Source organism: Euprymna scolopes, chromosome 25 (assembly GCF_053919585.1).
Source record: "Euprymna scolopes isolate OS-2025 chromosome 25, ASM5391958v1, whole genome shotgun sequence".
NCBI lineage: Eukaryota > Metazoa > Mollusca > Cephalopoda > Sepiida > Sepiolidae > Euprymna > Euprymna scolopes.
Genome location: NC_136506.1, coordinates 91,207,650 through 91,232,633, shown reverse-complemented (window position 1 = coordinate 91,232,633; position 24,984 = coordinate 91,207,650). Strand labels below are relative to the sequence as shown.

Genomic DNA, 24,984 nt, shown 5'->3' with positions numbered 1-24,984 from the left:
TAGAGGGAGGGGGGGGTAAATACACCAAAATAAAACTATCATTTTTGTACTAAGGAAGGCGGATATTCCTTATTAAGTTTCATTAGAAAACTTGTTTTAAGTTCAGTCAGTATATCTTAGGGAATGCTGCTGTATCTTGTCTCCGAATGGTTGAAATAACTATTAAAAGTATTAAAAATTTATTAATACATTAAATGAACTCTGCTCTTTAGACTCCAGGTTTAATTTCTTCAATGAAATATAAAAGATATATATATATATATATATATATATATATATATATATATATATATATATATATATATATATATATATATACAAACAATTTTTATGATGTACGTACCCGTCACGGAATGACGAAAATATTATATTCCAAAAATCTCGTAAATTTATAAAGAAGTTATTTTTTTTCAATTAAGAAAATCAAATTTTATGATCAAGCGAAAACGGTCTGTCTTGTTCTGCCATATTTAATAAGGGGAGGCAACTGAATTCGAACTACTAGGTTTTTAAAATCAGCCCTGTAATGGCTACAATATACTAACAATCATGAAAAATCGTTAAAAAAACAAAAAAAAAAACGATTTTCTATATAAAAAATCTACTTGATCAATTTACGTGATTTTTGGAAGATAACATTTTTTTTCAATGACTGGTACGTACATCATACAGATTTTTCTTTTTTTTTTGTTTTTGTTTTGTTTTTGTTTTTTTTTAATTTTTTTGTTTTTTTTTTTAGGTAAGAACCGAAATATAATACTTTCTAGGTTTGAGGCTAGGTAATGCCGGCTTTGCTTAGTCATTTTTTCGGTTTTTGGTTTTATAAATGCTTAGTAAATGCTTGCACAATTAGAATATAGGTATTGAATAGTTATTAAATAGCCTTGAAAGGGTTGATATGCTGTAAAACAGATCTCCCCCCCCCAATAAACCTAACATAGTTTAAAAAAAGAAAAGAAAAAAAAAAGAAAATCAAATTTCAAATCAAAACACTACCGGGCACTGCCGGGTAGAAAAAGCTAGTTACGAGATGCCCACAATTATAGAACCAATAATTAAAAATACGAATGTATGCTGTCTAGGTTCGGAGGTAGGTAATGCCGGCCTTGTTTAGTCATTATATTCCGGTTTTATAAAAGTTTAGTAAATGCTTGCACAATTCAAATATAGGTCAAGTGTTTTCAATAAACTCTTGGCTAGCAGGGTCATCATGCGTTTGACCATCATATAATAGCTTTACTAACCTCGTTCGACGAGAAGCGAGTGGGTGTTTTCACTTATAGGCTTGACTAGCATTTTTTGTTTTCATTGTTTTCGCAAGATGATGTAATTGAGGCGAACTAGCGAAGTGGGTAAACCAAGTTCAAACACAGCTGAATCCGACAACATTTCTGAGATGTTATTGTTATCGTTATTTTTTTTTCATCTAATATATACAGTAAAGTCGCTCTGTTTCTCGTTTGTTTTTCTAATCGATAGCTTTCATCCTACAAAATCGATATTTGATTTTGTTTTATCAGGGGTTTTTTTTTGTGGATACTTGCAGAACGTTGTTAAGAAGAATAACTTGTGGTTAATTCAAATACATTCCAGTAAATTCCTCTCAATCTCTTAGAGCGGTCCTCTCTAAAGGTCGATCCCCAAGTACTTCTTTCTTTCTACAAATCAAAATTTGATTCTGCTCTGTCAGGGTTTTTTTTTGTGTATGTGTGTGTGTGTATGTGTGTGTGTGTGTGTGTGTGTGTGTGTGTGTGCGTGTGTAGAGGTTGCAGCATGTTCTAAAGAAAAAGAAAATCTAATTCGATTGACTTCCTTCCAGAAAATACTTTGTTCTGGTCAGAATTCTTTTCAATCCATCTTATATCCTATGCATTGTTCATTCGGAACAATTAATCGGAAATGGGATCTGGAATTTTATTAGTTTGTGTTTTGTTTAAAACTTAATTTTTCAAACGCCACTATTAATGATTAAAATGATCCTTATTGATTTTATACTATGAGTAAAACTAAAACCTGCAGATCATCCCCACAAGGGTATTTTTACATTTGCAAAAATATATGCACATATTACATGCTTTTCTTTTTTTTGGTAATCCAATCCTTTCCGCCTACATTTTTCTTTTTCATTTTGTGTGTGTGTGTGTGTGTGTGTGTGTGTGTGTGTGTCGTTGCAGCATGTTGCTAATAAGAATAAAATGTAATTCGATTTGATTTCTCTAAAAACGAGAGAAAAAAAATTAAATTAAAAACAATATATATATATATAAAATACAGGATGGTCAACTTAAAAGTAGCCCGATCTATCTAATCTTTCTCTTAACGACCAACTGACACCACAAGACAAAATGCAATTCTTTTTCCAACAAGATGACGCTACATGCCACATGTCTCACAGATCACTCACACGAGTTTATGACATGTTTACGAAAGAGAGGACAATAAGCCAAGCGTTATGGCCACCACGTTCCCCGGACTTGTGAGGGACTTTAAAACAAAAAGTTTATGCAAATAATCTTCGCAATCTAGACCAACAAAAGAAGAACATTACCAACGCTATCAGGAGAATCACCAGAGAAGATCTACAGCTAGTATCTGCAAACATTGTCAAACGTGCCCAGAAATGCATAGATGTCAACGGGGAGAACTTCCAGCATCTTTTATAACGCTACACGTAATTTAACAAGAAAAGAATGTTCCTCATCTCTACTACATCTTTTTTTCTGGGCTACTTTTAAGGGGGCCATCCTGTATTACGTTTCTCTATAAGGACGTATTGCGTAGTGGATAAAATTCAGTTGTATAGTTACATGCTTCTGAGAGGTTGAAGGTTTAATCCTCAGTGCGGGTAGCACTCAAAATACAATTGTGAATTACTTAAGACTTCTACCCATTGATGGCTGACGAAACGAGAACATGCTACCTCCATGGATGAAATTCCGTGCAGATTCCCAAGTTCGGCAGAAAATTTCCTGTGTTTGACAAGATATACCTGAAGAAGGTTGCCAAAATATTCAAGGTGAGAACAATCGTCCGGAGAATCCAAAATCATACGAATTAAAAATTAATAAGGTAAAAAAGAAAAAATAATCCCATTATTTGGATTCTTCGGACAACTTTACACAAAGTTTCGGTAGATTTAACCTTCGACCTTGGCAGGTGTATCTTGTCAAATTCGGGAATATTTCTGTCGAACTCGGGAATCTGCACAGAATTTCAAACGGAACCCTTTTATTTAATCCACGGAAGTAGCAATGTAGCATGCTCCACTATGCTACAGGTCCTTGCAAAATAGACCGTTCAGATTCCCGAGTTCGACAAAATACACCCGAAGAAGGTCGGAGGTTACACCGATCGAAAAGTTGTGAAAATAACATTAAAGATGAGAACAGTAGTTCGAGTAAGCCAAATAGTATGATCAATCATATCTCAAAATTTCGAAACATTTTTTATGTCAACTTTTTTTTTTTTTTTTTTTTTTTTTTTTTTTAAAGAATGACAGTTTGTTTGCGATTAGAAAGACAGCGACTTCATTGAAACTGTTCTTGTTTTCGAATGCGTCGTAAAAACTTCTATAGAGTTGCTGCCCTTGAAAGTGGGCTCGGCTCGTCTTCTATTGTGCCGCGATTATTTGAGTCGCTTTTTCTTTAAAAAGCGATTTCAAATTCCACAATTGTCTGAATGGATGCGTTTCCTTTTGCTCTAATCTGTCGAACAGCGGAAAACTCTTTTACCTTTTTTTCTTTCGTTTATTTACACGTCATTCTACATTCGGTTAACACGTTATTTTTACTGAGCCAACCAACACACATTTGATCTCATTGCTGTCTCTGGCGAGACGCGTCTGTTTTTATTAACATTATTTTATTTTTATTTATTCATTTTTTATTTCCATTAATTGGGGATGCATTCAAATGGGAAAGCGAGATTAAGAATACACCCTTAACTGTAAATATTTAACTGCATACAAATCTCTCTCTCTCTCTCTCTCTCTCTCTCTCTCTCTCTCTCTCTCTCTCTCTCTCTCTCTCTCTCTCTCTCTGGTGCTTGTTTAAATAGAGTCGAAAGATTGATTTTTTTTTTAAATGTGTGGTTTCAAACAACAACAACATCACTTAATTGCCATTTTGAAAATAGTAATAGATCCAAAAATTCCAAAAATTCATTGAGTAGAAAATTAATTATAGTTGAAAGTAATTTCTACCGAAAATTAGAAGAAATTGTGTTTTCCCGAGATATGAACACCTTGAAGATTACGAATACAGAGGACATACTTATCTCCCTTTATGCCACTTTAATGGCGGCCAACATTTTTGCCTTATAGCGATAGAGACTTCTTTTTAACATAATAACAGTTGTTCTACTCGATGAATTTTCGTAATTTTTGGATAGATTACTATTTTCGATATGGCAATTAAGTAAGTGCTGTTGCTTTTGCTTAAAACTACATATTTAAAAACAAAATCTATCTTAACAAGCATCATAAATTTTCCAAACTTTATCTAATCTAATATATAAAAGGCAAAATGGCGCGAGCGTTTGTGTATACAATAACTCTTATCCCTGAGTGGCTTCCGGGCCTTGATAAGTGGTGACCACCGGGTTTGTATTACTGTACACATAGATTCGAAAAAGTCAAAAAACAAATATATAACAAATAAATGTTATCAAAGGCAAGATAAGTTACTTTTCTACCTAACTGGATATATTTTTCGTGTTTTTATTCAATGTAACATGTTTATTCAGCTCGAAAAACATGCAGTGTTTACCGATGTATTGGAAAATTCAAAATGGCGCCCGACTGTCTCTTTAACACGGTAAGTTTGGGAAAAGATGTTATAAATAATAAACTAGACAAAATACTATTAAAAAACAACCGAATATATGTCAACTTATGTCACGGTAACATATATTGAGCGAATTTCTAACAGTATTTTGTCTAGTTTATTATTTATAATACCTTTTCCCAAACTTACCCTCTCCGAGAGAGAGTCGGGCGCCATTTTGAATTTTCCAATACAATTTATTTTTATTTAAAACTTAATTTTCCATTGTTGGTATTAATGATAAAATCACAAATATTTACTGATTTTAAACTACTAATAAAACTAAAATCCATACCCCCCCCACATGTGTATTTTTATGTTTGCATATATTACATGGTTTATTATTTTATGGCAACCTGAAAACAAACAATTAAAAAAAGAAAAACTCTATCAATACATATTTACAGGTTATAAAACAATTGAAATCTATAATCATATCGGAATTGCGAATTTAGAATAGAAGCAGTAATTGTATCTGGATTTAGAAATATACTGACATCGTCCCATCACTAATATGTACACACTTTTCCTGAAAGTATATTTTTGTTGGGTAATTTTTTACTTGGTTTCCATCTTAACATTTTCCTTTAAAATGACGACTTGTTCAGGTTCTCGGGTGTGCTGAAAACGAATATTGCATTTAAATTTTCTGTAAATCAGTTGTTTGTCAGATATTAAGCAATGTAATTTCGCGAACCAAAGTTAAGCAATGATGAGCCTGGCCAGTACCAGATGGGTGACCATTTGGGAAAACTAGGCGCTGTATGTACTGCATCGAGTCATGAGAAATTTCCAGGTTGGTATCTGGAGGCGCATTAATTCACTGGGAGACATGCATCTAGGAGAAGGTAACTCTTATGATGTCGGCAGCAGGACGTTGGGTGGCCATGGATGAGGATAAATAGCAGATTAACTATGGTGTTAAAAGTTGCGTTATTCGACTGCAGGTATGCGGATGATCTAAGGACAACGGATAGATGCAAATAGGCGAGTCAGATGTCTCTGCGTTGGGGAAGGTAATGGCAATCCACTGCATGTATTCTGCCAAGTTCAAAATCATGTGATGTCTTTAGAGGAATCGGACCAACAATGGACCAAAGCCTATGGAGTACAATAACCATGATTTCATCTACGGCATGAATATGCCATGATACAGGAAGAAGAGAGAATTTCTTATGTTAAAAGTGGTGGCCATTGTTGTACGCGCAAACGTGCATATTTTTGTATTTTATGAAATAGTCAAATTTGTCCCAAAATATCTTGTATGTCGAGCCGTTTGGAAGATAACCCGATCTTATATGATGACATAAGATATTACAAATGTACACGTGTCATGATTTGTCGGTTTTCTGATCTAGAAAAGATAAAATTACACAAATTGTATTCATGGAGCTAAGGAGACAGATTACACGCTGTGCTTTGTTTGTTTGTTTGTTTGTTTGCTTTTTGTTTTTTTTTTTTTTTTTTTTTTTTTTTTGTTTCTTTTTAACCTTGATAGGTTAAAACGAAAAAAGTTCGTCTTTTCTTTTTTGAAAACTTTTTTTTTATTATTATGTTTCTGCCTGGAACTTGTTGAGTTATTTTAAGTTTTTTTTTTTTTATTAAGCTGGTCGTCTGTCGGTTGTCCCCCTTGCCCATCCTAAAATATCTACATATTTGCAAACCCCTTAAAAAAAAGGGGGGGCAAAAAAGATTACTTTGTTTATATAAACTGTAAAGTTTCCTTTTCCTCATTGGCTTGTGCCGATGGCAAAACGGATAGGAGCTCCGACTGTTGAAACGAAATGCTTGCGTGTCGACCTCAACTTGAATTAAGCACTTGCCTGTTTAGCCATATTGGAAAGCTGTGAAACAACATAACAGTATATCTTTGTGCTATGATACCTAACTTTACAGACTATATGAACTCTTCCATTTCATGCTATAAAATACCAGGAGGACATACCTCTCGGTATTGGAACAACCCCAATCTAATACAAAGGTTCAGCTATTCCCTTCCAATGCTGTCTTTATACTTTCATGAATATGCTGTGTTTCGTTTAATCCCAAGTTTGTGTACTGAGACTAACAAGTCTGCAAAATTATATTATTGCTGCATATTTAGTCACATATTAATCAGATCTTTACCTTAATTTACATTATCTTTAAAACGAGTACGTGACTAAATATGCAACAATAATATAATTTTGCAGACTTGTTAGCTGCAATACAAAACAATATTGTAATAGCTACCATTTGAAAAGTGATAAATTACCAACTGAAAATACTTGATATTTGGAATTTCCAAAAATTATTATATTACACACACTATATATATATATATATATATATATATATATATATATATATATATATATATATATACTATGTAATATAATTTTTGGAAATTCAAAATATCAAGAATTTTCAGTTAGTAATTTATCACTTTTCAAATGGTAGCTATTACAATATTGTTTTGTATTGCAAATTATATATATATATATATACACACACACATGTATGCATGCATATATATATATGTATATGTGTGTGTGAAATTCCAAATATCAAGTATTTTCAGTTAGTAATTTATCACTTTTCAAATGGTAGCTATTACAATATTGTTTTGTATTGCAAATTATATATATATATATATATATATATATATACACACACATGTATGCATATATATATATATATATACACACACACATGTATGCATGCATATATATATATGTATATGTGTGTGATTACTTCATTTAATCAAATAACTTAACATACGAAGATATAATTTTATGCATAAATTTTTCAGTATTTACTTCAACAGTGCTCGATATATAGGTAGAGCTAGGTAGTAAGTTATGAAAATATATATGACAATTAGGCTACACAGAATATTCCGCGTTTCATTCTCATAACAAATTCTCACAAGACTGAAACGCAGAATATTCTGGGTAGCTTAATTGCCATATATATTTTCATAACTCTATATATATATATGTATATATATATATATACGTGAATGCATGTGTACATGTGCATATATATATATATATATATATATATATATATATATATATATACGTGTATGCATGTGTATAGGCACGTTTGTCTGGTGAGAGATTGTGAAAGTTCGTTCTGTCAGTGCATACCTCTAATGAGCAAGAGAGACAAAGGTTTATAAAAAAATTAAATTGCCTCCATCCTGTCTCAAGAGACAATGGATACCCCCTGTAAGAGTGCCCGCACATGTAATTGTAAAGGAAACGTTGCGTAATTCCTAACCATACTTCTCCTAAGTTGGCATTGCCTGATTCCAGTGGCAAGGAGAAGTCCAGGATGACTGAAAATAATGCCGAGATAAGCAGAAGGCATATACAGCACCTGGAATTCCCAAATGGTCACCCATTTTAGTACTGACCAGGTTCAACGTTGCTTAACTACGGTGATTTCATGAGAATCGGTGTGTCAGCTTGATTATGCTGTATTATATCAAAAGAGTATATGTACATGTCACTGAATGTCTGAGAGGGCCTAATTTGAGAAAAACGGAAAACTTTTTAAATAATCGAGACATTTTGACAGTCCTGTAAAAAAACAAATAGTTTTTCTCAATAATAGAAAATAACGAAACACTTGAAAATCTTTGTTGAACTCTAGAATCTACAAGGAATCTCGAACTGAACCCTTTATTTAATCCATGGAGATTGTTCTCATTCTGCTATCTATGACCGGATGGAAGTGTTAAGCAATATTTTTATCCGTTGCACTATGATAGAAGTGTTAAGTATGTAATTTTTATTTTATTCTGAGTTAGACTCAACTGTAGTGTGGATTGAAACTTCAACCTCCATAAGTCTATAACTTAGAACTGATTGTTAAACAGCACGTTTATCCGTTGCGCTATGGCTTGAAAAGTTGCACCTGAACAAGGTCAGAGGTTACATTGATTGAAACGTCCTGAGAATTAATATCCAAGATGAGAACAGTAGTCTGAATAATACAAATTATCAATCCTCATCTCAAAAATTCCGAAAATGACAAAAAAATCCCAAAGAATAATGTTTTATTTTTTTTTACTATAAAGTCACCGCTTTTAAAGGCCCAGAGGCCACTCAAGGATAAGGGTTAATAAGTGTCATGTGAGTCAACACCGTGATGATCAGTGATGGTGGAAATTGGATAGGAGTTAATTTATTTTAGAGGATTGCTCATCAAGAACTTGTTTACATTGGAATTGAAAACGACCATGTTATAGTTAGCTGGAAAGTAGCTCTATTGTATTGTGTTCTACAAAAGCAGCTCTATTGTATTGTGTTCTACAAAAGCAGCTCTATTGTATTGTGTTTTACAAAAGCAGCTCTATTGTATTGTGTTCTACAAAAGCAGCTCTATTGTATTGTGTTCTAGAAAAGCAGCTCTATTGTATTGTGTTCTACAAAAGCAGCTCTATTGTATTGTGTTCTAGAAAAGCAGCTCTATTGTATTGTGTTCTACAAAAGCAGCTCTATTGTATTGTGTTCTAGAAAAAAAGCTTTGCTCATGGAATTTTCGTTTAGTTTTAGACACAACTGCTGATAGTGTTTATAGCTAGTCGAGTGTTTGCCGTGAATGTCTTACAGGGGTGGTGGTGACCATAGATGGAGCTCAGTCGAGTAGCTGCCATGAAAATAACGATAGAGCAGAGCTAGGCTCGCAATGTCTCTTCTGTGAGAAAGAGATCATTTCGGAGTAAGTCGTTACTTGCGCATGACACCCTATTATGAAATCCATTATGCAGCAAAAGATTGGTTTCGCGTCTACATCGACCAACTTGTAGAAAACTCTAGATGACATCTGGAGGACCTGCCTAGAGCAGTATCTGGCAGAGTTGATTGGGGGAAACGAGTCAGGTGACTGTTAATAAAATTTTCCCACCAGATTAATTGATTGAAGGATCGAATCAACAACGTTTTTTTTTTTGTCAATAAAATAAATATAGAAGGACTTAACCATCTGTTACACAAGTAACCGATTATTTCTAACATACTTTTTAGCGTCTTAAAACTTTGGCTACGCCATAAGACGTTGAACTTAATACATACTGATGTGTAAACACAAAAATAGGCTTATATGTAGTAATAAATACTAACTGTAGGGTCAATACGTATTTACTGTATTTAGTTGGTTGGTTGTTTTGTTTTACGGCATATCAACCCTTTTCAGGTTATTTAATGCCGAATCTGGTGATTTTGAAGAACGATTTTTTAATATAGTCTATTTGTTTTTTAAGTCGTATTCTATTTAACCCATAGTTGGGACCCTAACAGGTGCTACCACTCTGGGTCAGAGTGGGCCTGGGAGCAATGGCAATTAAAGGGTGGCTCCACACTCCCTAAGGCCTGCAAGCTGGCGCCTCACCATCGGATATAGTTTAAGGTCATATCCAGGACCTTACTGTATTTAGAAGGAGACGTAAGAGAAATGTGATACAGTGCAGCTGCTACATTTTATGAATGCACAAAAAAGGTGCAGCAGAGTGCATGGTAGGCTCACCAAATCCAGACTGCAAGATGTAAAAGATGTCTAGGACTAGCATGCCCAAATTTAGGGCCGCCATTACACAGTAGTTAAAACAGATGAAGACACCCTGGAGGTGGTAGACTCTTTTTGCTACCTAGAAGATATGCTGAATGCAGGAGGTGGCTAATAAATTAAGTTTGATCATCAGACTCAAGACAGTTTGGACACAGTTCAGAAAACATCTCCCAATCCTAACATCCTGAACCATTCCAATTATTACTCGGGGTAAGGTCTAGGATAGTTGCATACGAAGCGTGATGTTGTATGGTAATCAGTAAGAGGCCCTCACCCGGGTCTCACTTTCCTGACTCCAGAGAAATGACAGGGCAATTATTAGGTGGATATACAACGTTAAAACCAGATCATGTTTTGACAAGCTTCTGCGCTTGACCTTTAACTCCTGATCTGAAATGGAACACATGCATCAAATCCGTTGCCAAGGTCGCTGGAAAAATGGTAGGACCCTTCTATCGATCCAGTAGATATCTCACTGCTGATGTAATTCTCTATATGAGGGCCATGTATGTCCACAGATGAAGTATTGTTGCCACATCTGGGCAAGAGCTGCTAGGAAGATTTTATCCTGCCGTAACAGAGATCAAAATAGATTTCGTAACCTAGTAGGGGATGCCCTTTTCTCTTCCCTGCAACCTCTTTCTCACAGAAGAGATATTGCAAGCCTGTATCTATTTCATAGTTATTTTCATCGCAAGTGCTCGACTGAGCTCCAATCTATGGTCCCCCTCACCGAACTTTCACGAGAAACACTCCTATAGCTGAAAACACTATCAATAATTTCCCCCCACTCTTTATCTTTGCCTAAACCTAAACGTAGATTCCATGAACAAAGCTTCTTTCTTAGAACTGCACACCTGTTGACCTCTCTTCCGTTTACCTGCTTTCCAGCTGACTACAATATGGTCATCTTCAAGTCCAATGTAAACAAGTTCTTGATGAGCCGTTCCCCTTAAGTAATCCAATTTGCCAAATTTCCACTTCTAACGATTACTATGATATTGTCCCATTGACTACTGTACACTCTTTAACCCTTATCCTCAAATGGCTTCTGGGCCTTGATAAGTGGTGATTCCTTTGTAAAAAAAAAAAAAAAAAAATTACCAGGTCCAGAATATTTGGTCAAACCCTCTACTTTAGAAATTAGCTATTCTAAAACTCAATGTCCTAATAAGGGGAAAACGTCTTCATGGGTTCCAGCTTGCTGAAATAAGAAAAAAGTATATCAGCACTTACAGAGACCTAAAATTGGACAGAAAAAAAAAAAAAAATGGGGCGTCCTAAGAAGACATTATAAAAAAAAGCAAAACAAAAACATCAGGCTAGATCGTAAATGGTTGCAAATGGACAGAGTCAATCCCCCCCCCCTCACTTCCAATCATAATTACTGGAGACAGCATAATGACAGCCAGACAGCATCAAACCTCTTGATGTCCTAATAAGGATAAAACCGTCTTCGCTGGTTTTGGCTTATTGAAACAAACAAGGAGTATATCCGCACTTACAAAGACCCAAGATTAGACAGTAAAAAGAAAGCTGGGTACCCTAAAAAGATGTTATAAAAAAAAAAAACAACAAAAAAAAAAAACGTCAGGCTAGATCGTAAATTGTGACAAATCTTCTACAATCATGATCACTTGGAGACTTAGTGTAAGGATCAGACAGCAAAGGGAACTTAGCCGATAAACCTGAAGGATGAGTGTGAGTGATGAGAAATAAATAGTAGTAAATGTAATACTTAACATTATATGTAAGTCAAAAAAAAAATTATGTTAAGCAACGTTGAGCCTGGTCAGTACAAAATGGGTGACCATTCACAAATTACAAGTTCTGCGTGTGCTCGCTGCATTGTTTCTGGCCGTCCCGGACCTCTTCCTTGCCATTGGACTCAAGCAATGCTGATTCAGTAGAGGTGTGGTTGAGATTGTGCAACCTTTGTCTCACAATTACACATACAACTACCCCTTCAGGGGGTATCCATTGTCTTTCAATACTGAACAAAGGCGTTTTAAATTTTAAATTAACTGACGTCTCATTGCTATTGTTTAACGTTCACAGCTGGGGTATACCTGAATTTTTACGAATGGCTTCCACGCTGTTTTCACCCTTTTTTTACATTAAACTAAAACTAAATATAGTCCACATTGTTACGATCTCTTATGCCTGACAGCTGTAATTTGTAATTAATGATCGGTTAATCAGTGGAGAAAAAGTCCTATACATAGAAATATATAAACATATACACATAATTAACAAGGCTTCTGCCAAAAGTAAAGCCACCTATTTTTTTTAACTCCAAAGGATGAAGAGCTATGAAGACATGAGTGGTGCCATTAAAACGAGAGATCTTTTGTGCTCCAGGATTTATTTTTCTATATAGTCAACACCATTTTCAATGCATTTTTACCAGGAAGTAAATGATGTATCTCTGCTTTTGTACAGGATAATCATGTTGACACACCGATTCCCGCTGGATCACCGAAGTTAAGCAACGTTGAACTTGGTCAGTACTAAATGGGTGACCATTTGGGACTTTCAGGTGCTGTATGTGCTCTCCGCTTATCTCGGCATTGTTTCCAGTCGCCACTGAACTCAAGCAGTGCTGATTCAGGAGAGGTGTTATTGGGGATTGCGCAACCCTTGCCTCAAAATTACACGCACAGCTGCCTTCACAGGGGGTATCCATTGTCTTTCGAGACTGAACAGAGGTATCGATCTCTACTTTTGATGCACACCCATGACAGAGGTTAATTTTTAAAGTCTCACACTGTCAATGTCTGCAACAAAGAGATGAAACTTTCAGGTCATGAATGCATAAGTTTAGTCAGCATAACAATGCAATTTGCAATCCTCTTTGGTCCATTTTGTCACAACAAAAACTAGGAGGTACGCATTAAATTTTGTACGGTATATATGTTGTGTTATTGAATGTATATATAATTTTCCAGCTTGCATTTTTCAAATGCTTGTTAAATTATATATACACCTGACAATTGTTTTGTTGTTGTCCCCATAATCAACGCAGAGACGGATTTGTCAACATAGAAGTTTATTTACAATTAATTTTTGCCCATCGATAAAAAGAGAGATGGGCCATAACTGCGTTTAGCTGTAAAGATGGTTGTGGGTGTGTGGCAGACGATGGCGGAGAAATGTCAATCACACTGGACAACTCTCTCTCTCTCTCTCTCTCTCTCTCTCTCTATATATATATATATATATATATATATATATATATATATATATATATTGTTTATGTGTTAACTGTCTTTTATAAACATCAACCGACAATCCTGAAATGTAAATATTAAAAATATTACATTGTTCTTTTTTATTTTGCATTATGCAATTCTAATTTCCCAATCTGGAATGTAAACCTTTGTTTTCAGTGATGATTACAATTCTGGTCATTTTTATGGGACACAAGAATGTAGATCAAAAACCCATCTGGAATGTTCGTGCGTGCACACCTCTGCTTTTATCGGCATCACCTCAGCTCCATATCCAACATACTGCTTCATGTATACACATAAAATATTAAAAGGTGATATAATATATTATGTATAGATTTTCAGTATTTACTTTAACAGTGCTCAATATGTAAGTTGAGATTAGTAGAAAGGTATATACAAAAGTGTTCACATTTCATCCTTATAAAGAATTATCACTTTGCCTAAGGATTTACTATGGGAATGAAACATGGATGGCTCTGTGCAATCTAATTGCAATAAATATATATTTTGATCTTACTACATATATATATATATATATATATATATATATATATATATATATATATATATATAGCTATAGATAGATAGATGGAAAAAAGGGAAAGAAAACCTGTGGCCTTTTTAGAAAATTCTCAGCGTTATGTCCCTATTTCCGGGGGACTTCCTCAGGAGAATGATAAGAATAACTGAGGAAAACAAAATATACCAGGAACGAAAAATTGAGAATTTTCTAAAAAGGCCACAGGTTTTCTTTTCCTTTTTTCCATAATGTTATAATATCATACCTGCTTTTATTTTCATATATGCGTACATATGTGTGCGCATGTGTGATTTATTTGCTTATTTTTGCTTGCATACTTTAGAACGAATTCAGTTATTTATCTACTATATAAATCTCACCTGTCTGTTTAAATGTATGTATGTATGTGTATATGTATGTATGTATATCTGCCTAAAACTTTTGACAGAGGCGACGGATTTTCACAAGATTGGTATCATTTTGAAGCTCGACATCTCGGGCGACAAATATCGAAAAATTAGCCAAAAACATTAATTTCTTCACCCTCAACTGTACAATTTTCTACAAGGAGAGGTCGATTTTTTGCGAACCATTTTTGCAAGTCATCATATCGGTTGGATTCAGTTTGCCTAATTTTTAAGTTCTGAACTTCGTGTTGCGTCATGGAGTAAGGGTAAGGCGTCATGTTTTCTTCCACTTTCTTTTCTGCCTTCGCGTCACGGGTTCGAGCCTGCCTGCCTACTACAACATTTTTTTTTTTTTTTTTGCTCAATATACACCTCCAAACACCTGGGCGATGTTGGGCAGCCAGGTTAGTTTATATGAAAGAGCATTTTTACCTTAATGTTAGTTGCGAATAATTTTATCTTCTCATCTATACTTACCTGGCATTGTTGGGTAAGGTATTTATTTGCAATTTATTTTTGTTTTTACATTTTGTAAATAATGCCATTTTTTTTTTTTCACACCATTAGTTTTTGTTCCAATCAACAGTAAGTGACTGTACATGAACGAATATCGAGTTAGGTTACTTTTTTTTAAAGATGGTAGCCATTTGAAAATAATTCTGGCTTGGGCATAGTATTTTCTGTAAGGAGTTCAATTGAATTAAATTGTATTCTTCTTAACAACATACTCCAATGACCCAGAACAAAAACTGACAAACCAGATTAAAATAAAGTTAACAATGAGAAGAAAAAAAAGACAGTTGAACGACTTTACTTTATATATTAGATGTATGTATTAGATGCATTTTGGAAATGTGCCATTTTTGTAATCAAGTAGAAGACTTAAAGTCTATTATAATCAGGTCCGTTCTTTCTCCTCTCCAAACTCTTTGAAATTATCCTTGCATACCGCTTTGCTTGAGTTGCACCAGCGAATACTTTGATATCAAAATAAAGAGAGAGAGAGAGAGAGAGAGAGAGAGAGAGAGAGGGAGGAGGGAGGGAGAATGAAAATAGAGACTGTTCCTAATTTTGGGGGCTCCCAAGATATGGGTGATAGTCTCTCTGATGATAAAATCTGTGTCATATTGCCAAGTGGTTATATTACATGACTTATGTCGCAACCTTAAAAGTATAGCCCCAAAAATGTTTGGATTCACACATTTAGATCTTTGGGAGCTATATATATATATATATATATATATATATATATATATATATATATATATATATAAATAAACTGATCCACTTATCTAGTGTTTCCTTTTCAGATTAAATATGTTTTTAACTCATTTCAAAGTGTTTTTTAACATGTTTTATTAACTGTTTGCTCGTATATATATATATATATATATATATATATATATATATATATATATATATATATATATATATATAAAAGCGAACGTGTCTGTCTGTCTGTGTGTCTGTCTGTCTGTGTACATTTCCCTACGCAATAACTCTGTCAATTTTTAGTCTATAGACTCGAAATTTGAAATACCGGGTACTGAGATTTGGGAAAATCGATGTGACGGGTGTCAGCCAGAAATTTGGCTGTTAAGGGGTCAAATTTCAACGATTTGACCTTTAAGAACTCTACCAAACTCCTCCGACAATTTTGGGTCTAGACACTTGAAATTTTAGATATAGGTTCCTTGAACATGGATCTAACTTAATAAAGTGATTTGAGCCCGAAACAATAAATTTTAAGGGGTCATAATAGGGGTCAAAGTTTTAAAAAATTAACCATTTTTTTGTTTTTTTGCTTTTTTTGCACAGCATACACCTCCAAACACCCGAGCAACGCCGGGCACCCATGCTAGTATATATATATATATATATATATATATATATATATATATATATATATATATATATATATATATATATATATTATCGTCACTGGATTTTTTATCTTCCACCAGACTATCCATTCATGTGTAATCATCTTTTTCTTCACCATATTCCCTCTGCTTCACTTTTTTTGTTTTCAAGTAAGACTTACTTGTTGTTTCATCAAATACTTCTGCATGCAAAATCCGATCCCATATTTTGCTAATTCCTACCCTCTGATGAGAAGGAAAGTATTTCTTCGAAACTCTGTGGATTAAGGACTATCCATTTATCTAGTGTTTCCTTTTCAGATTAAATATGTTTTTAACTCATTTCAAAGTATTTTTTAGCATATTTTATTAACTGTTTGCTCATTTATATATATATATATATATATATATATATATATATATATATATATATATATATATATATATATATATATCACACGCACACTGTCTTTTACAAGCCTCAACCTATTGCCTCATCCCTCCAAACTTGAATCTGTATAGGTGTTTGTTTTTTTCTTTTTTTTTTACAAAAAGGGTTTATATTAAGGCCTGGATGGCAATCGAGGATAAGGGTTAATGTGTGCACTGTAGTCTTTGGGACAGTAGAGTAGTAATCGTTTGTGGTGGAGATTTGGTATGATTAGATTATTTACGAGGATGGTTTAATAAGAACTTGTTTGAATTGGACTTGAAGACAACAATATTGTAGTAACCTGGAAAGCAGACCAGTGGAACAGAGTTCCACAGGCGGGCAGTTCTAGGAAAAAAGCTTTGTTGATAGAATTCACGTTTAGATTTATATCGAGAGAGGGGAATTTATTGATCGTGTTTTTGGCTAGATGAGTGTTTTTGTGAAAGATTGGTAAGGAGGGGGGCATAGATTGGAGCTCAATCAAACACTTGCCATGAAAATAACGATAGAGCAGAGACAGGCCCGCAACGTCTCTTCTATGGGAAATAAGTTGCAGAGAAGAGAATAAGGCATCACCTACTAGATTATGAAGTCAGTTTTTCAAGGTAGGATAGGGTGCTCAGAGCAGCTCCTGCCCAGATGTGACAACACTACTGCATCCTAGGGCGTACTTTGCTCTGATACAGGTAGAGAATTGCATCTACTGGAGCGGTAGATTGATCCCACGATTTTTCCAGTGACCTTGGCAACTATATATATTGTTTTTGTAACATGTATGTTACTTCCGGTGAGGTCCTGGGTATGGCCTGAAAGACATTCTGTTGTGCGGCTCCCATTTGGGAGTTGCGAAGAATGTGGAGTTGCTCCTTAATTGCCATTACATCCAGGTTCATGTTGACCCCCAAGTGGTAGTACATCTTAAGGTGGTCCTGTCGGCTGTGCCTAGAATTCACTGACTTCAACCCCATGCAGTGGGTTCTGGTGCTTCTAGATCAGGCTGTTTGAAGATACTGGCTTGTTGACCTAAAATACACCAAACATTGATGTTGTTTTTTTTTTCTTTTGCCTTTGCAAAACTCAATCATGTTCTGCAAAGTTAAAAAAAAAACAGTTTTCCTGTACAAAATTATCAAACTAAACATCATGAAAAAATATTTGAAGATATCAAGAACTTGAAGTATAAAAACTTTTTTGTATAATTATTCATCGGACTGCTGTTCTCATCTTGAGTGTAATTTTCACAACGTTTCGGTCGATATAACCCCCGACCTTCTTCAGGTGTATCTTGTCGAACTCGGGAATGTTTCTGTTGAATTCGGGAATTTGGACAGAACTTTGAGTGAAAACCTTCGAATAGAGATCCAGTCATGGCTGACTGAGCAAGAGCACGCTACCCCTGTGAAGTAAATAAAGGGTTCCGCTCAAAGTTCCGTCTAAATTCCCGAGTTCAACAGAAACATTCCCAAGTTCAACAAGATACACCTGAAGAAGGTCGGAGGTTATATCGACCGAAACGTTGTGAAAATCACACTCAAGATGAGAACAGTAGTTCAGTGAATAATTATACAAATAACCTATCTTCATCTCAAAAATTCAGAAACGTCAAAAACTTTTTATTTTAATTATTGGATTCGACTTTAAATGATTAAAAAAAAAAAAGATGATATGCTGTAAAACAAAACAACTAGACCAAACATCATGAATAAATATTTGAAGATATAAAGAACTTGAAGATTAAAAACTATTTCTAAAATTACAAGATTCGGCTTTAAATAATCCCCAAAAGGGTTGATATGCCACAAAACAAAACAACTAGACCAAACATTGCGAAAAAATATTTGAAGATATGAATAACTTGGAGCATAAAACCTTTTTCCTAAAATTACTGAATTCGGTATTAAAAAGCAGAAAATGGTTGATATGCGGTAGAACAAAACAACCATATCATTTTTTTTTTCTAATCAAGACCAACCTTAAAATTCTTCTTTTGCACCGGTTGACATGAATAATATTCGCCACGAGGAAGTCCCTCGCTTTGTTAAACACCTAGAAAGAACCTTCAATCTACATCAAATGTGAAAGACTTATATCCAATCTGTTGGTAAAGTAGGCGAAAAAATGGTTAATCAACCAAACAACCAAATTTCCTACATATAAAAATAAAATGTCTCCAAACCTATTGAATGCACATCACATAACCGAGCTACATTGCCATATTGAGTGACTAAACTTTTGTGGCCATTTTTTAGATGTTTTTCCTTTTTTTTTTTTTTTTTTTTTTTTACAATATTTATCAAGGCCTGAAGGCTAATCGAGGATAAGTTATTTCAGTGTACGGGAAAACATTGTAGTAATCATTGGTGGTGGAAATTGGGTATAATTTGATTATTTAAAGAGACGGGTCAACAAAAATTTGTTTACATTGAACTTGAAGATAACTATGTTGTAGGCATCCGAAAGCAGGCCACTGGAACAGAGTTCCGCAGTCTGGCAGTTTTAGAAAAGAAGCTTTGTTCATGGAATTTGTATTTGAATTTAGGCATAGAGAGTGGGGGGAAACTGCTGACAGTGGTTGCAGCTAGACAAGTGTTCGTTATGAAAGTTTGGCAAGAAGGAACCATAGATAGAAGCTCAGACGAGCATCTGACATGAAAATAATGATAGAGCAGAGACAAGCTCGCAACGTCTCTTCTGTGGGAAAGAGATTGCAGGGAAGAGAAAAGGGCATCACGGACTAAGATTTGAAGACGGTTTGGAGCTTTGTCAAGGCAGGATAGGTTGTGACAACAGTCCTTCATTTTAGGACGTATCTGGTGCTTATACAGGTAGGGGATTGCGTCAGGAGTGAAATACCTTCTTACATATTGAAAACTGGCATATTAAGTGGCTGACCTTTTGTGGCCATTTCTCAGGTTACAAACGACACCTGATATCAAGTTGCATCGACCAATCCTAATTTATGATTTTTTCTACACCTGTATACTCGCCACTTCCATTTCCCCTTCTTTTTTCAGGTGGATAAACCCCCCTTTATCCCCTACCCTTTATCCCCTACCCTTTATCCCCTACCCTTTATCGCCTATCCTTTATCTCCTACCCTTTCCCTAAAAATAATTAGTTTTTATTTCTCTTCTGGTTTATGTCATTTCATTTGCCATTTTCCATGTTGAATAACGAAGAATGATTAAATCTTGTGATTGCTCCTCTCCCTCTAAAAGGCAACTGCTTTACTTTTTATTTCAAAGGGTAGTAACTCTTTACCCTTTGTTGTCTTGCATCATTAAGGATAAATATATTCAGTGACTAAATGACTACTATAACAATTCTGCTCATCACAATGACGTACGATTGAAGCTCAAAAATCAGAAGCTCAGAGTATTAATGCTGGAGTCCCTCAGGGGTCCATCCTGGGCCCAACTCTTTTCCTGATCTACATTAATGATCTTCCAAATCACATCCTTACATCATTCGTAGACATTTATGCTGATGACACTACCATCTATGGTAGCACATCTAAGACAGTAAATGACCAAGTTCTCTCTGATTCTCTCTCCTCTGATCTTGAGCACGTGGTACAATGGGGAAAAGAGTGGCTGGTTACTTTTAATGCATCTAAAACCAAGCTTCTCTCTTTACATCATCAACGTTCTGATCCCCATCTGGCGTCAATTGAAATGAATGGCTCTCGTCTTGAGGAGACCTCAACTTTTGACAAGCTTCTGGGCTTGACCTTTACTCCTGATCTTAAATGGAACACGTACATCAAATCTGTTGCCAAGGCTGCTGGAAAAATAGTGGGATCCTTCTATCGATCCAGTAGATATCTCACTGCTGATGCAATTCTCTATCTATATAAGAACCAGGTACGTCCAAGGATGGAGTACTGTTGCCACATCTGGGCAGGAGCTGCTAGAAAAGACTTGACCTGCCTTGAGATATTCTTTTCTCTTCCCTGCAACCTCTTTCTCACAGAAGAGATGTTGCGAGTTTGTCTCTACTTTATCGTTATTTTCATGGAAAGTGTTCGACTGAGCTTCAATCTATGGTCACCACTCGCCAAACTTTCACAAGAAACACTCATCTAGCCCAAACAACTATCAATAATTTCTCCCACTCTTTATCTGTGCCTAAACCTAAACGTAGATTCCATGAACAAAGCTTCTTTCTTAGAAGTGCATGCCTGTGGAATTGTCTTCTGTTTTCCTGCTTTCCAGCTGACTACAATATGGTTGTCTTCAAGTCCAACATAAACAAGTTCTTGATGAGCCGTTCCACTTAAGTTAACAAATTTACCAAATTTCCATTACTAACGCTTACTATATTGTTTAATTGACTACTGTATACTCTTTAATCCTTATCCTTGAGTGGTCTCCGGGCCTTGATAAGTGGTGATGCCTATGTAAAAAAAAAAAAAGGTTGGAAGTAATGGGAAATGAAATCAGAACCAGAAGAAGTTTGAGGTTGGTTGGGGTTGGTTTTGATTTTGGTCTCTCTCTCTCTCTCTCTCTCTCTCTCTCTCTCTCTCTCTCTCTCTCTCTCTCTCTCTCTCTCTCTCTCTGGATCACGTGGTGCAATGAGGGAAAAAAGTAGGCTGTTACTTTTAATGCCTCCAAAACCAAGCTTTTCTCTTTTTTCACCATCAACACTCGGATCTTCAATTCTCTACAGTTGAAACAAATCGTTCTTTTCTAAATGGGCTCTTTTCCCTGATAAGCTCCTCTTTTACTCCAGATCTGAAATGGAAGACTCACATCAAATCTGTTACTAATGTTGCTAGAAGAATTTTTGGATCATTTTTTCACTTCAGAAAGTACCTTACCTCTGATGCAATTCTCTGTCTAAGAGCCAGATCCCTGCTAAAATGGAATACGTATGTCAGACGTTCTGCTTGGAGCATCTTTTATTGCCTTGACAAAGTACAGAACTGACTTCTCATTATACCAATACTTCTACTGTAGTAAAATTAATCTTAACTAGCAGAACCCGTGGAAATTCCACGGCGGTTGAAAATTCTTAAAACACATAAATAAAATGAATAAAAAAAAACCAAATAACGACGAATTTAAAACAATTTTTAGCAAATTCTTTTTTTAACTTTTTAAAGCTAAAAAGAATTGATTTAAATGATTGGATTTAGATTTTTTTCAATGAAAATTCAACACACAAGACATTGTTTTTTGTTGTTTTTTTGTTTGTTTTTTTTGTTGTTTTTGTGTTGTTTTTTTGTTGATTTTGTTGTTGTTTTTGTTGGTTTTTGTTGTTTTTTGTTGTTTTTTTGTTGTTTTTTGTTGTTTTTTTTTGGTTTTTTGTTGTTTTTGTGTTGTTTTTTTGTTGATTTTTTGTTGTTTTTGTTGGTTTTTGTTGTTTTTTGTTGTTTCTTTGTTGTTGTTGTTTTTTTTGGGGGGGTTGTTTTTTGTTGTTTTTTTTGTTGTTTTTGTTTTTTTTTGTTGTTATCTTGCTGTTTTTTGCTGATGTTTTGTTGTTTTTTGTTGTTTTTGTTGTTTTTTGTTGTTTTTTTGTTTTGTTTTTCTGAATAATTTTTTATATGAATTATAAAGGAATCAATTCACTTGCGCGTTTTTAAATTTTACAAAGAAACTATAATAAAAAAAAAAAAAAACTTATAGTTCTTGATGAGCCGTTCCACTTAAGTTAACAAATTTACCGAATTTCCATTACTAACGATTACTATATTGTCCAATTGACTACTGCACACTCTTAAATCCTTACCCTCGAGTGGTCTCTGGGCCTTGATAAGTGGTTATGCCTATGTAAAAAAATAGTCTCCTCTCAACATGACTTTTTTTTAAATTATAAAATAAAATGGCCAGTTGAATATACTCGCAAAGAATGGAACAAAAAGACACCAACAGATCCTGTACACAGCAATTTAACAGACAAGAATGATTATACGAAAAGTAGAATCAACTTTAAAAAAGAATAATTAAATATAAATTCTAGGTGCTATATTATAACGTGTGTTTAAATGAAAACACGCTGCCTAAATCCACACTGTCTCTCTATTTTTGGAAACGTACACTTTGTGGATATTTTCTATTCTGAAACCGTAAACAAACAGCCATATTTTTTTAATTAAAATTTTTGGAGAGGAAATGGGTTTAATGCTTTTTAACTGATAAAGAACTACTATAAAAAGAGGTAATTTGTTTCTTATTAATTAATGTTTGCGATGATGATGTTTTTTTGTGACACTGAAAGTACGGACATGTATCTTAATACTTAGATATTTGTACAGTACATCTCACCACAACTATCGGCATTTAAAAGGTTCTTGAACAAGATAGGAAGTAATTGGCAATCTTGGGCGATGCTGGAAGATATCAACAATGAAAAAAAAAAGTGTTTGTGTCACTCTTAGGAAGTACATAGACACAAAAATTTGGATTAAAAAATGAATAATTCATTTATTTGAGAAAAAAAAAGAAGAAGAAAAAAAAAGAATTCTATATCGTGTTATCTGGTTTCTTTATGATTTTCACTACGACGGGTATTAAAATGTTTCTTCAACATGATCAGAAGAAATCTGCTATCTTCGGCAATGCTGTAAGATCTTGACATTGAAAAAAATTTAGAATTGTCTGTATCATGCTGAGGAAGTCTCATGGAGTCAAAAATTTGATTTAAAAAAATAAACAAATAAATAAGATTCTGCAATAAATCAATAAATATTTAAATAAATAAATACATACATACATACATACATACATAAATATTTAAATAAATAAATATATACATACATACATAAATATTTAAATAAATAAATATTTAAATAAATAAACAAACAAATAAACAAATAAATAAATAAATAATCCCACATCCTGTTATATTGTTTCTTAAATGATTTGCATATGCATATAATTGTTTTGAAGTTCAATGTTAACTTAATCTTTTAGAATATAACATTTCAACGATATTTACTAATGCCTGGAATGTTTTTCTATCTTCGTTTCAGAAGGGTGCTTATCCCATGAAGCCGGAGGAAAGTCATGATATTAAGGTAAGCCAATATAACAATCGCTTCTTTGTTTGTTTTTTTTTTTTTTTTTTGTCATCACTTTTTGATTTATTTATTTATTCATCTATTTTTTGGTCAATGTGCAGTGGTTATCCAACCTGTAAAAAGTGTTTATTCCCAAAGCCGTCTCTTAACATGGGGAAACTGAAAATAAATAAATGCCTTTCGGAATAACCCTCCCCCCCCCCATATTAAGAACAGCTTTCGGAATAAACACCCCACCCCCAACCTCCTAATGTTGAGAACGGCTTTTGGAATAAACACCCTTTGCAGGTTGAACAACCAGTGCACAGTGACCTTTTTTATTATTATTATTAGGTTAAGCATCTATCTCTGCCAAGTTAACTTAACCAAGTTAACTTAACCAAGTTAACTTAACCAAGTTAAGGAGCATAGAAATTTGATCTTGGGTTTAATTTCGCCAGCCACATAACTCTTGCTTCTCTTATTTTGTCCTTAAGTACTCACATTCCATGAGCGATGCTTCTTACAAAGAGGAAAGAATTGCTGTTTTCTGGGTCAGAATCTATTCCATCTAACACTTATCGTTGACAAATTTTGACCTTGAAGTACTATTTTTTAGCTCCTTACATCAAGTGGCTTCATTCCTCCTCTGGAGCAATTTTCATTAAAAAAAAAAAAAAACTTTGGGACAACCAGATTGTCAGTCTGTGTTGTGTATTTTAAGCTCATTACTATATAAGTGTGCCTATTTACTATGCCTCCCCACGGGACAGAGGTAGACACCAGGGTCGTTTTTTAACGTGGAGAAAAGGTACAAAAATAAAAATTGTCTCAGTCGTGAAGGATTTCTCCTCCACCGAAAGAGAACAAGAAATAGAAGTGCAGCATCTGAAGAACAGATGGTATTTATTTGCTCCCCCACCGAGCAAATTAGGCACAAAGGCCAATTTTTAATGTGAGGAGTGAAGGGAGGGGGAAGGGAAAAAGGGGACCAGCTCCCGAGAGGTGGGAAATGGGAGCTGGTTAAAGGTCAGGCATGTGGGGTTGCCCCCACATCTGGTCTTTGCTAGTCATAGCTAGTCATAGCCTGCAGTATCTGCCGGAACAGATACTACACTTTGATCTTGACCAGTGTGATTGGGATGCATAT

At 34.5% G+C, this 24,984-nt stretch overlaps 1 protein-coding gene across 6 annotated transcripts in view; it reads left to right on the top strand.

Moving 5' to 3' along the window:
* Positions 1 to 24,984, top strand: part of LOC145247503 (uncharacterized) — a 1,258,807-nt gene that overhangs the window by 537,169 nt on the left and 696,654 nt on the right. For all 6 annotated transcript variants that reach the window (XM_080109320.1, XM_080109319.1, XM_080109316.1 and 3 more), the window contains exon 2: positions 23,808 to 23,852. In XM_080109320.1, the coding sequence (XP_079965446.1) occupies positions 23,808 to 23,852 (45 nt within the window). The remainder of the gene's footprint in view (positions 1 to 23,807; positions 23,853 to 24,984) is intronic.